Here is a 13,171-nt window from a genome sequence, read left to right on the forward strand (position 1 = left end):
AAACCTCACTTACAATCAAGAGGCAAGCACACAGCTTTTCTATGGACTCCCATCACAGCAGGTGTTAATCCCACAGTAAGGGGATGGGAACAACTCTAGCCCGTAATGATACATACTCTAGAACATAAAAAAAACGCCCTCAAAACTTATACAGAATCAAATTAAATCAATTGTTTCAACATGGATGAACCTTTTCTCTTCAGAGAAGAGACTGAGCATATTTTTCTCTCCCTTCCTTCTAACCCTGTTCGCTGTTTCCAAGCCAAGATTCTTCCAGCAAAACCCACTGCAGTGGACAGGGATGAAGAGCCAGCTCTACAGAGAGTGACCAGATGTCCTGAGAGCTGGCACAGGAATTTTTCTGGCCACAGTGTGCAAACAGTCCTGGTCTGATGGATCGTTAATTGATTTTGAAAGTGTTAATACTTCCAGATTTCTATGGCACCACTTGGCAACAGTGACATGGCAACAGCCACAGTTCTTTCAGTAGTGGATGACAAGGACAAAAAAAAGGCAATACATTTTCTGAAAAATAATGATAACTTGGAGAGCTCTTTGAACATCTCAGCAGCGTAATTACATTTATTTCCTTAGGAACGTGACTTTACATAGGGAAGAATGTCTATTATTGAGATAAAAAGACAACTAAGGAAAGCAGGATGGCATCTAATATTTATCTACCTGGATGAAATGTGAACAACACCAATAAAATGGAGCAATTAGTCCTCTCAAAAGCACTTCAATCCACAGGGCTCAGTGACCCCTTCGAGTTACGATCATTGCTTTTCTCACTCAAATGGTATTTTGGTAAGATATAAATTGCTTTTTGGGACATCTAGTTCATAGTCTGTGATTTTAAAAAGTACACACAAAAATAAAGCACGACAAGAAATTAAGCTGACACGACTACATTGGTTGTATGATCATTTCAGTTGTTCCACAGTCTCAGTCCCAATAAAATGGTAACTCTTTTCCATACTTATCAATACCATATCCACAGACACTTTCTTGTGCAAGGAACCCTACTATAGGTTCTCAACATTTTATAAACAACTATTAAATTATATTCTGGGATTCTCAAGAACAGAAGGAAACATTAAATTCCATTAATGAGGAACAGTATTGTCTAACTGCTCTGATTCAGGTAGTTCATAACGTGACAATCTCAATTATTTCATTTCATGAAATTTAAAGGTCAAAAAGAACCTTCTGGCTACCTGCTTGACACTGCTTTTAGAACTTTCTCTTATAACAACACACCTCGAAGCTACAGTATCTTTCAAAATAAATCCAATCTTAATTTAAACCCAAACTACAGAGACACAGCACGACTTTTGCCAGGCTCCTTAAAGCCCAATTACGTTTGCTGATGAAGTTTATAACCTACTTTCATTCTGAAGTTTGAAGAAAATCAAAACCAAAATCCAGTTATCATTTCAATTTATTACTTTACCTAAAAACGTAAAGAAAAGTTGCCTTCATCTTTAGCTGCTCTGCCTCTAAGGAACATGACTAATACCAGCATATTTGATCATAGGATCTCCCTATTCGCTGATTTTACAAGGAAGTTTTGTTCTGCCCTCTCTCCTTTTTCCAAAATGAAATGCTCCTCCATTAGATAGAAGACCTTTGTAAGGAGCTGGCACCCAGTTATCCCATTTTGTCTTGGATCTGTGGGTGGTAAAAAGAAAATGGGATCTTTGCCTGACTCATGATGACGTATTATCTGCCAAAGGAAAGTACAATGCTACCTTTTTTACTTTCTTCAATTTTTCACTTGTTTCAAACAGAGGTGAGCCTGCTTATGATTACTAAGGGGAAAATTCCTAAAGGAAGATTAGCCACCTTCAAAGTTATTAGGACAATACACTTGAATAACCCCCAGACCCAAGCCCTTGCAGGTTTTGCAGTATTATTCCCTTACAAAGAAGGGAAGAAACCAGTAAAACTCATCTTCAAGGTCAAACTAAAGAAGTCACCTACAAGGAGAGAGGAGTTGCCCAAATGAACATTATGCCAAATTTTTTAAGCCTGCAAGAGAAGAGGTAAAGGAACCACCTTGCTTGCTTACATTAGATTTGCAGAAATAAAGCCAAACAAGGCTGTGACTTGCTAAGTTATAACACACATTCCATGGCACTTCTGCTACATCCCAGGTGCTGTGGGATGCACCTCAGGAGTCTGCTGCATGGGAAGGAAGAAGTTCCCAATACTTTTGTAACCCATGAGAACTCCTGGTTACAAACACCAGGAGAACACCTCATAACCCCTGAGCACACTTTGCAGCATTTACCCTCCAGCACCTCGTGGTTCATTCAGCATTTTAATACCAAGGTTGGGTTAAAGTCGAGCAAACTCCTCGGCGAGAAAATGTCACCACTTAAACTCGTGTCTCTGGCTGTACCTGCCCACGCTGCACATGCATTACACTCCACAGTTACTTAGTGACAACACTTCCAAGGGAAAACTGTGTTACTGAAGGAGGTATTGGAATATGTAGTAACCCAGGGCAGCTTCCACCGACTGATTCTGCGAGAACCTTCCTGGAGCCGCTCGCCTCCATTTACTGCAAGCGCATTCCTAACAGGAAGCAGTGATTCCTTCCACTGGGAATATCACTGCTTCATAAATGCTAATAAGCTTTCCACTCCCTGTGTTACATTTTGGTCAGAACAGGCTCTGCCAGTTGGTTCTGCAGTGAGCTCTCGTTTGCTGGCCCACTCTGCTGCAAACTGAAAATATCAATCTGCAGCAAAATGTGTTCTACAGTGCTTTATGACAGAAAGATTATGTTTAGTCACCAAATGCAACCCCAAGCACAACCAGGAGACCTAGATTTTTTGACATCTGCAGCGTGTTGAAAGCTTACCTTTGGTCAAAAACTAAAAACTAACCACAAAAGACACCATCTCAAAAAAGCAGATGCCAAAACACAGAGGTCTTGGAACTGCTAAGGGTTTTGAGTCCAAAAACTTAAATCTTGCAGCCTCCCACAAAGCCTGCACTGCAAGTGTAGTCTTTTATTTCTGTTTTAATAATCTTATTCATTTATTTCTTACTAACCCAAGGCACTCAATCATTTATCTAATCCGTAATGCCATAAAGTTTCCTTGAGCACAGATACAGTCACACCTCAATCTATGCCCCTTAAGAGACTGCTGAGCTGTTTCCAAGGAGAAAGCTTCCAGATGAACATTACATTGAAAACTTTAAAGTCCTGAAAACACAGAACTTCAAAATAAAGTTTAAGTCTATTGCAGCAGTCCAGGTTCAGAGGAATCCAGGTTCAGAAGAAGAGTTCAGGTGCTTAATTCTCACACAAGTGACCGACAAAACTCAGTATGAAGACGGTGTGTGCAGCCTCTAACAGGAAAATAAAAGCAGTGGCTATTCTTGGTTACTGAAATCATTTATCTACACTGAACTCCCTTGAAAGAGCACCAAGATGTACAGGGAGGGATTTATGTGTTCAGTTCCTCCAGCAATCCCTGCCTTACTGCCTTGGTCCTTCTGGGCAGACGCTGCTGGGATCAAGAGCACAATGCCTTTCTCACCTGCGATTCACGCAACATTAAAAGAATCTTACTTTCAAAATTAAGTTATAGAGTACTGATCTCCCAGAGTTCCACGTGCTGGAACACAAGTGCAAAACAGGTCTTGCAGCAGGAGTTGGAAAACAAATGTTAGTGAAACCAAAGTACACAAGGAAACTCAGTTTTCATACACATACTTTTCTTGCGGGGCTGAGATGGTGATGTGGATTGGGAAGTGGTTCCATTAGTGCTGCTCTCCTCCTCCTCTTTAACCTCTACTTTCATTTCAGGCTTCTTTTCTTCTATTTCCATTGGCTCCTGCTTCAGCTCTGTTCCATCTGTTTCCTCTTTTATTTGTGAAGATCCTTGTAAATCCTCCTCCACCTTAAGAAAGGACGCAACGAGATGCACTGTTACATCTACAACCCAAACTTCAGCCATCAAAATATTAGTTTGAGATTGTTGAAGCACTTTCCATCCATGGCTTTCCTCAGGACAGTTACTTTTCAGTAACGACCCTCCTCTCGCCCCTTAGCTCACCGATCCAGACACATCATTAAGTGCTTTTATATCTATCACTGCTTTCAGTTAAGCTGTAGAGAATCTCATTTACCTCAGTCTTAGCTTCCACTTGTGTCTCACTAGTCTCTGGCTCAGTTTCTTCAGTTTTAACTTCTGATTTGCTTTCTAGCATTGGTGCATCTGGTCCTAGTTGCTGGGAATTCGTATCAGCACTAGCAACTGAGGCAGGGGTGGGGACCCTGTTATCAATACTAGCTGCTGCCTGGGATAGCTGTTGTAAAAACAGTACAAAAGAAAGACACTGCATATATAGAAATATTTTCCTTTACTAAAAATGAACAGCACAAAAGAGACATGAGATGATATTCTAAAACAGTGCAGAACATGGATACAGGTCACTGTAGCCAAGTTTTGATACCACACATTTAATAACTCTGCTTTACAGAGGAGAAGCCAAGGAAGAATTCTGCCCCAAAGTGGCTTCTTTCACAGAGAAAACACCTGCCCAGTAAAACACTGTACATTCCTTGAAACGTGCATTTGCCTGACTGTATCTTAAAAAAAATTATGCAAATCTCAGGCTCAGAAAAGATTCTGATTATGGCCAAATATAATATCAGGCCCGTTACACCTCATCTTTCTGCACACTGCTGCCAATTTTACTGTGAGCAGTTCAGCCATTCAATCCCCCCCTCCTTCAGACAACGCTGAGAACATCTGAACACACACATTTTACACATTCTAATGAACCCTTTGGTCTAAAGTAGAAGCTGCTATTGACAACTATGGGCTCTATGGTGCTACACACAGGGAGACTCATGGAATGTCACTACACAAGGAAAATGGGACCGGCTGGTACTTACTGGAGTGCCAGGTGGCTGTGCCTGCACAGAGGTTGGCTGCTGCTGGGCTGGCTGTGGGGTTGGCACAGACTGGGGCTGGACTGGGGTCTGGGGCTGTGGTGTGACCTGGGCCTGGGCCGCAGTCTGCCCCGTGGGTGTGCTTTGGGTCTGGGTCGCGTTGGGAACAGAACCCGGCGTCGGGGTCGGAGTTTGTCCCGAGGACGAGACCGGTGTCGATGGCTGGGTGGGTGCTGCTGGCTGGGGAGGGGTCATTCCCGCCGGCGTCGGGTGCTGGATGGGTGGCATCCCAGCAGCGCTGGACACGGGAGGCGTGGTCTGGTGCAGAGGTGGCTGGGTCACCGGGGGACACGGTAACTGCCCCCCCTGCGGGCCCAGCATGTTCATGGAGTTAGGAAGAGCAGCACTGGGAACCTGCCCCTGCTAGGAAGAGAGAGTCTCTTACACATGTGTGACTGCCAAACCCCTGGGAATCACATCAGCCTTTAAATCACAGCACTGAAGCCTTCTCTGACAGAACACTATCCAGGAGATCAGCCACAAACAAACGCTGCTGTTGCAAGTAACTGTGCTCTGATTTTTGTCATCGCTCTCATTAGCTCTCAAAGACCTTTCTCCCAGACCCAGATGTGCCATGCTTGTCCTGCATTAATTTTGGCATACAGAGGGAATCTCCATCCCACTAACACAGAAACCCACAGGCACAGAGCCTCTAAATTGTGCCATTAGCTGGGCAAAGGTCAGGCTTTGACACAAAATGGTTTCAAGCAAATACCCATTTTAGGCCAGGACTCTGGAGCAGCTCTGCTTTAGAGGGCAGGTCAACACATTTAATGCTGCCCTGTTGCACAGAGCGAGACTTAAGAGGAGGCTTTTTTGTTTTCTTTTTAATTAGACTGCTCCAGATGCTTCAGAAAACCGTGGATTTGTTTTTCAGAGCAGCAATACAATAACATATTCTGGATGTACTTAAACCTTCAAACTGTACATTTTACTGAAGATTGCATCAGATAACTGGTGATAAAATAAGAATATGCTATCCTCAGATGTAACTGTTACTCTTAGAAATCCAAATCAGTTAACAATTTCCTGCAGATGAGGTTTCAAATTTAAAACATACTTCTATATTGCCTGTACACAGTCAGTTTTATTGAACTAAGTGCATTAGGAAGATAATGTTTACCACAAAAGCAGTCGAACAACTGAGCCAGGGCCCAAGAAACTGTAGATGCTCATCCTGAAGATATTCCAAACTTGACTTGACAGAGCCCTTCATAACCTGTTCTAAGTCATCTCTCATTTGAGAACAGGGCTGGACTAGAGAACTCTGGAGGTCTCAACAAGCCTTAATTACTTGGACTCTGAGTTAAACAACAAGCCTTTCCCTGTGGAAGAGCACACACTTTGGCATCATAAGCACAGCTGCTACTAACACTGACCACTAATGCAACAGAAAAATGTCACAGGAAAAAACCAACCATCCTCTCTTCAGAAGTAGAAAGGTTAAAACAAACTTTACAAGATCTTCCTAACCACTCTATTATAAATCTGGATTTAAAGTTAGCTACTTGGGTCCACACAGAGAGGAAACATATGTTCCTAAACATCCCATAAATTAATTTCTGATATTCCCCCTAAAAATCTCATCAGCATGCATTTTTAAGGAATTTAAATCAGGAATTACGGGGCGTTGCGCCCCCGTTAACAGATGTCGATGGGTTATGTAAGAGCTTCTGAAAAAGGCAGATGTAACCCAGGATCCCCCAAAGTTGGGGTGGCTGTGCTGAACAGTGGATACAGAAATACAAATAAGCAAACATATTAAATAAATTAGTGCAAAATAACTAAGAGTAAATAACACCAGTTAGAAAATCCATCTTACCTGTGCCACCCCAGCCTGAGCTGTTGACTGACCCATGCCCACATTGTTCACATTCATTGTCCCAGTGGATGCAGGGAACTGATTCTGGGGCAGGAATTGGTTCTGGGTGGGAGCCTGACCCATCATGTTGTTGGAATGAGCTCCCATCATGTTCTGTGGCTGAGGCATTCGGGAAGGAGACATTGCCATCTGAAAATTAACACCCAAATGAACTCATTACCATTTCATATTATGGAGCAGGACAAAGGAAAATACCCTCAATGTAATCAACCAAAAGATAGGACAAAAAATAAAAGGAAAATTGGCTTCAGTAAACCAAATGGAAGTGGGGATATGCACAGAACTTCAGCATTTGTTCCCCAGCATTCACAAGGGAGTTATTTTTAAATAGGTAATATTCCAAACTCTACTGAGAGTGTTTGTTCTCTGAGATAACAGAGAGAATCCAGTGAAACTGAAAATATTTTTGTTTTTCTAAAGAAAAAAAACATGTTTTCACAGAGGAATAAAGAAGGTGTATATACTGCAAAGCCAGCTCCTGAAAGAATGATCCTCTTCCACAGACAGCTGGGAATTACTGCACCTCTGGCACGCACGTCTCTAAAGGCCTGGTTGGCTTCTTTAGAACAGGTAAATACCGAAAACAAACGCCTCAATAAAAGCCTTTCCATGAAATTATCCTACAATTTACAGCCCTGCTCTGTGACGTGGCCTTTTCAGAGGAGCAGTGGCTGCTGAGTGGGATCAGTGCTGAGCAGAAGGAGGGTACGAACCGCGGGGACGGCGCCCATGTTGTTCATCTGCACCGGGTGGTTCATCGGAGACGCTGCCCGGGGTCCCATGGGGGCTTGTGGCATCTGTACATTCCCTATGGACATGGGGTTAAACTGATTCATTCCTGCAAATGCACCCCCAAAACAAGTCATTAGGAACAAGTCATGGAATTTGTGTATGTTTATTCTACTATAAAATTAACTAACAAATTATTATGGCTGAAATTCGACCGCCCTATACTTTGTCTCTCAACTTTGCTCAAATTACTTTGACTTCACAGATAAATGAGGATGTGAGAAGTATTTAGAAGAATAGCAGTTAGGATGCCTAAAGAAAAAAGTTAAACACAAAAGATGAAGAGTGTGGATGATCCGCAGAGACACAATGCTATTTAAAAATAATACCTTGGGATGGTTTCTTAAAATCAGGCATTTGCTTTGAAACAGCAATGTCTTATTTAGGGCTCACTGAAATGGTTGAAGTAAATACGATAAAAATACTTATTGTATATAGGAAGGCAACTCCGAGCCTCAAATCTGGACAAAACCCAGTAAAATTCTTAAACAGGGGTTGTGCTTTTTATACAAAACATTTAACCCCTCCAAAAAACCCCAAACTTGTCTAAAGGTGTAATTATGGAGCTACATTTGCTATCAACTTGTTCTTCTATTTAAATGAGTTGTAAAAGGATTTAACTTCCCAAGGACATTTCAACACAAGTTTTGACTTAGTACTAACTCTGAACCACGAAATAAAATAACTGGGGACACTTTTTGAAGGAAGCTGAAGCACCTAGAACTCATGGGTTTATATTTTTCAGAAAAAACCCTCTCATGAGCTCACAGCAGCTTTAGTCAATGATGGTCAGTGCTATGAACAAGCTATGAACACCTTTTTTAATGCACTTGGCATCAGAAACCAAGAAAGGATATCACTAGTTACAAACATTCTAGGATTAATGTGCTGTGTTTCCAGCTACAGGTATATTTTTTGCTAATTAACTGATGAAAAAATGCCAACATCCTTCCCCCTTTACAGCATTTTAAATGAGATTATCCAAAGTATTCTTGCTTGAACTGTCCTCTTTGGAAGGACTGAATCAATTCCCAACTGCTAGGAAAGTGCTGGGTACATATTGTTGGTTCTTAAGACTGCACTTGGGACAGTTCCTGCCACACAGCAACAAGAATGATGCTGCAAAAAGGAAGACCCATCCCAACTCCAAAAAACCTGACATAAGATCAGCTTTTCCCCCCCAAAAAATTATTTTAAACCCACAAACTGCAATTCGAGAGGAAAACATAAATACCTTGAGAAACCTGCATACGACTTATAGGCACGGTTGGCATGGACATTGGCCCATCTGCAACACAGCAGAAGAAAGGTCAGCAAAACCAGCTTAAAATACAAGCTGAAGGTTACCAGGAGAGCCTGAGGAATGCAGAGGCACCTCCAGCAGTACTCACTGGGTGGCCTGACGGGCTGTGCCTGGCCCATGGCAGCAGCCACCTGGGGGATCCCGGGGGGCTGGGGCCCTGGGGTCTGTAAGGCTGGTTGGTTCCCCAACATCCCTTGTTTGTGGAGACGAGACCTCCGTTTCTCTTCCAGCTCCTTTTGTATCTTATAGATTTTCTCTGCTAATAAATGATAGTATTCATCCTATAAGGGGGGAAAAAAAAAGAAGAGAGTGCTCAGCATCAAGTGTAAAGAAGTGGCAGCAGAACTCATTTAGTCTCATTTACTACCTGAATGCCATCACCTGGTTTTTTGTTTTTAATGTCTATTTGAAAAAGAAATATTTCTTTTCAGAATTATCACTGCTTTAATGCAGAAAAGGAAACACAAAGATTCTAGAAAACACACTTGCTTTTTTATGGCTAATCCTTCATACCTACTCTGAGTAGATTAGCAAAGGAGAAGGCTGGAGGTTCTCTCTTGCTTCGACAAAAGCCAGGAAGTTGAGGTTTAGTTTTTTAAATGTTAATGATTTCTAAATGTTATTTTCATTATAAACATTTTTACTAATCCACAGACAAAAGAAAAACATATTCCCAGCACATAGTTACACTGAATAAACTGCAGGAGACAGATGTTAAGAACAGATCAATTTTTACATAAAAGAACTGTTCTTTTCCTAAAGAGTCTGACTATCAACAATCATGGCAAAGGATAAACAAAACCAGGAAAACCTCAAAGGAATGGAGGAAATTCACTGAAAAAATATTCCACAGGCACAGACAATTGAACACTACATCTGCAGAAGATGAAAAATCCATTTTACTCAACCCACAACAACAACAACAGATCCAACACGACAGTCGCAGTGCACACCAGGTAGACAATTTTGCTTGTCAGTAATTGCCAAGTGCATGAGATTATGCACCTGTTAAAGGCAAAAAAACCCCATAAACCCTCAACACCACATTTCTTTTTGGGGTCACCTATGCTCTCAAAATCCAGTGTTACACAGAGTACAGGTTGAGTGATGCTTGTCCCACAGTCATTATGTCTTTATTCAATTTTCATCACAACCATGATTTATTATTACAGCAGGATTGAGTTCACCTCAGAAAACTTAACAGGAGATAGGTATTCCTCAGCAGCCTCGTTAAGGAAGTCCAGTGATGCAATATAAAGCTTTGGTTTTAGGTAATTTACTTCCTCCAAATGTCTCAAAAGTCAGTGCAGACACTTTCTGCTGTCCAGTACAAAAGCTCTACAGCCCTTTCTCTCCTCCTGCTCAAGCCACTTCACCTCTAACTTCCTTACTTGTAAATTGATTATTGTGCTACTTTCCCACTGCAAAGATTCCTGAAAAGGCTGTGTTCATAAGGAGCACACACTACTAGAACAGTGTCAAACTGCTTGCAATGATGCCTCTTACTAATATGGTTTTCAATGTCAAAGTAGAACGGAAGCTCCTCAAAAAGAAGGATGCAATTCCTCACGGCATCATCAATAAATTCTGAATTACTCCCTTCTTCCAAGTTTGCTGCTTGGAGCCAAAAACATCAGATGAATTCCAATAACAGCAACTTCTGGCAATGAGGCTCTGACAGCTGTTTTGAGAGGTGAAGAGGAGACACTTCTGGGTGTTTGTCTGTCAGAAGACATTTAATTTTATAACCAGCAGTTTACTATGCTCATTCTTACTGAGAAGATATTTAGATTCCCATGTATGTCCATGAATCCTCCTTCTCCCTAAAATTGGTCTCTAAAGCTGCCAGGGTGACCAAGGGTGATCACACTCAAGTCTTCCTTGTAAACAATCTCTTAGTAGCTACAAGGAGGATACAACATGGTCACTGACCAATACTGACATAGCAGCAGCACTACAAGTATGGCCAGTATATTTATCTCTAGGAAATAAAACTGGCCTTTCACCTCCAGCTCTTCTGGGAAATGGGTTGAAAGAGGCAGATGAAGTGTCTTACTGAATAATTGTCACCTGAAGTGCCACTAACTACTCTCTTCAGATATTCCTCCCTCACTTAAGAAAGGATCCCAAGATTCTGATCTGCTAAGATCTCACTGGCTGTTGTTACTGGCACTACTGACGATGTCTTTTCCCAGCGAAAACTTTCAGGGAGTGGTTCCTTTAGGGCAGAATCAGCACAGTGTCATATCCTCAGCCTGTCAATCAGCAGGGGTTTGCTCCCTCTCAGTAGGACAGACTGGAACTGGCACCTCTTTGCAGACAGAGCAAGAATCATGAATAAGAACAGGAATTCTGTCTTGTTTCCATGCACAAGAACAAAAGGCAGGCAAACATATTTCCTATGTCTTTGCCAAACCACTTTTGGTGCTGCTGAGTAGAGCAGAACTAATTCTAGCAGTGTAGGTAGAAGGTAAGCAGTGGAACTGCACTGGGCCCTACAGAAAACCTCCAATGGTAAAGAAACATGAAGGAAGTTTTAAAACTACTGTTTACACAGACTTCCAAAAAAGGAGGAAGCCAGTAAGGGAACCACCAAGAACTGCAAGTTGTGCTCCAAGCTTTGTGCACGTCAGTCACACTCAGGAGGAATGCAGGTGGGGTTGGGATGTGATGCTGTCTAGTTTTCATGGAGTTGAGGGAGCTGAATTAGCTCAGAGTGACATTAATCATCTGTCTTGGGACTACACAAACACTGTCATAGACAGAAAACATGACTTTCCTCATCAAGGGAGCAGTGAAATGATTCTCTGTGGTTTTCATTACACTTGTAAGATTAGTGATCCTACAGTTTTTTAACAACTACTGAATGGACTCAGGCAACATACCCTACTATTAGCAGACTCATACATATCTCCTTCCACTTTCCTGGCATAAGCCACCAGGTTCTCCATGCGTCGATCCTTCAGTGCTGCTGGATCAGGAGTGGGGAAGATGGCTTGGACACTACAAGGAAGGAGGAAGAACAAAAGAAAAATTCTTCAGGAAAAAAATCAAAAATCAATACAGCTTTAAGACAATCACCCTGGACATTCCCTTATACACCAGGTATGTAAAAATATATCAAACTTGCTAAAAAAAAAAAAAAAAAAATCAATATTTTATTATTTCTCACCAGATTAAAGCAATGATGAAAATAAAGTGAGGTTTAACAGTTTGGAGTTTAAATACCTGTTCAGTAGAGCAGAGTAAATTTACTGGCAATATAAACTAACTTCATGCCCACTCCTTAAAGAGCATGAAGAACTGAAGAGGAGGATTAAAGGTAACAGCTCATCCTCAGTGGCCCAGCACCAGAGGACCATTACTGATAACTTTTTATTTTTTTTTTCAGCTTAATAGTAGAACTACTGTATTGAAATTCTTTAAAAAGGTTCAGGAAAAAGGCAGCCTTGGTGAATACTTACAGTTTATGCACTAAATGATTGCGCAGGTCCTGAGTGACATGTTCATGCCATGCTTTCCTTACCCCGGTACTCGAAGGAGGTGCAGCCGTTGGCATTGAGCTGAGGTTTCCAACATTGCCAGAATTTGTGCCATCATTCATTAGTGGGCTAAAACAAAGCCAGAAGGGACTGTTACAAGAATGCAGAGTTTTGTTGTAGGTTTGATGCCTGAAGTTATTTTTCATCATTTTTTTTTCAGCTATTGTGTCAAACATTCCTTAAGTGAAATTCTGGTATCAACAAAACTGCAGCAAAGCAGCAAAGCTCAGGAGTTTACAAGAGAGGGTGAATGATAAAGAATCACAACTGCTAAGGTATTTGTACACTTAAAACCACAAAATATTCTTCCTTTGGGAAATCATTTCAAACTACTAAATATTGTGGGGCTCCCAGGAGGCACAAAGTGGCAGCTCTAGAATTAAGCATAGCTATGGATGTCACTGACCATTTCCATGCCAATACAATCAGTTTTTAAAGCAGCTCCTTATTTATAAACATGTAAATAAATGTTTAATTGAGTAAGAATGAAAATGTGTGCATTACTTATTTGTCCCAAGGGATGTTGGAAGAGCAGTTTCAGAAATTAGACCGGGTTGCTGGTCTGTTGTTATTCCTCCTGCAGGAAGGTTCATCTGGTTGGCTCCTTTGGGACAAAATTAAACATCATTGGTAGAGAGTTCACAATTTTGACAATAATATGACAAAACTATACTTTACTG

At 41.5% G+C, this 13,171-nt stretch overlaps 1 protein-coding gene across 1 annotated transcript in view; it reads right to left on the reverse strand.

Annotated features, from left to right (window-relative positions):
* Positions 1 to 13,171, reverse strand: part of CREBBP (CREB binding protein) — an 83,384-nt gene that overhangs the window by 26,190 nt on the left and 44,023 nt on the right. The window contains exons 8-17 of the mRNA XM_029957864.1: positions 12,996 to 13,095; positions 12,414 to 12,560; positions 11,835 to 11,952; positions 9,038 to 9,230; positions 8,881 to 8,934; positions 7,571 to 7,695; positions 6,798 to 6,986; positions 4,919 to 5,338; positions 4,147 to 4,326; positions 3,731 to 3,917 (exon numbers count right to left, since the gene is read on the reverse strand). Of these exons, the coding sequence (XP_029813724.1) occupies positions 3,731 to 3,917; positions 4,147 to 4,326; positions 4,919 to 5,338; positions 6,798 to 6,986; positions 7,571 to 7,695; positions 8,881 to 8,934; positions 9,038 to 9,230; positions 11,835 to 11,952; positions 12,414 to 12,560; positions 12,996 to 13,095 (1,713 nt within the window). The remainder of the gene's footprint in view (positions 1 to 3,730; positions 3,918 to 4,146; positions 4,327 to 4,918; positions 5,339 to 6,797; positions 6,987 to 7,570; positions 7,696 to 8,880; positions 8,935 to 9,037; positions 9,231 to 11,834; positions 11,953 to 12,413; positions 12,561 to 12,995; positions 13,096 to 13,171) is intronic.

Source organism: Manacus vitellinus, unplaced genomic scaffold (genome assembly GCF_001715985.3).
Source record: "Manacus vitellinus isolate BGI_N305 unplaced genomic scaffold, ASM171598v3 scaffold_12_pilon, whole genome shotgun sequence".
NCBI classification, from domain to species: domain Eukaryota; kingdom Metazoa; phylum Chordata; class Aves; order Passeriformes; family Pipridae; genus Manacus; species Manacus vitellinus.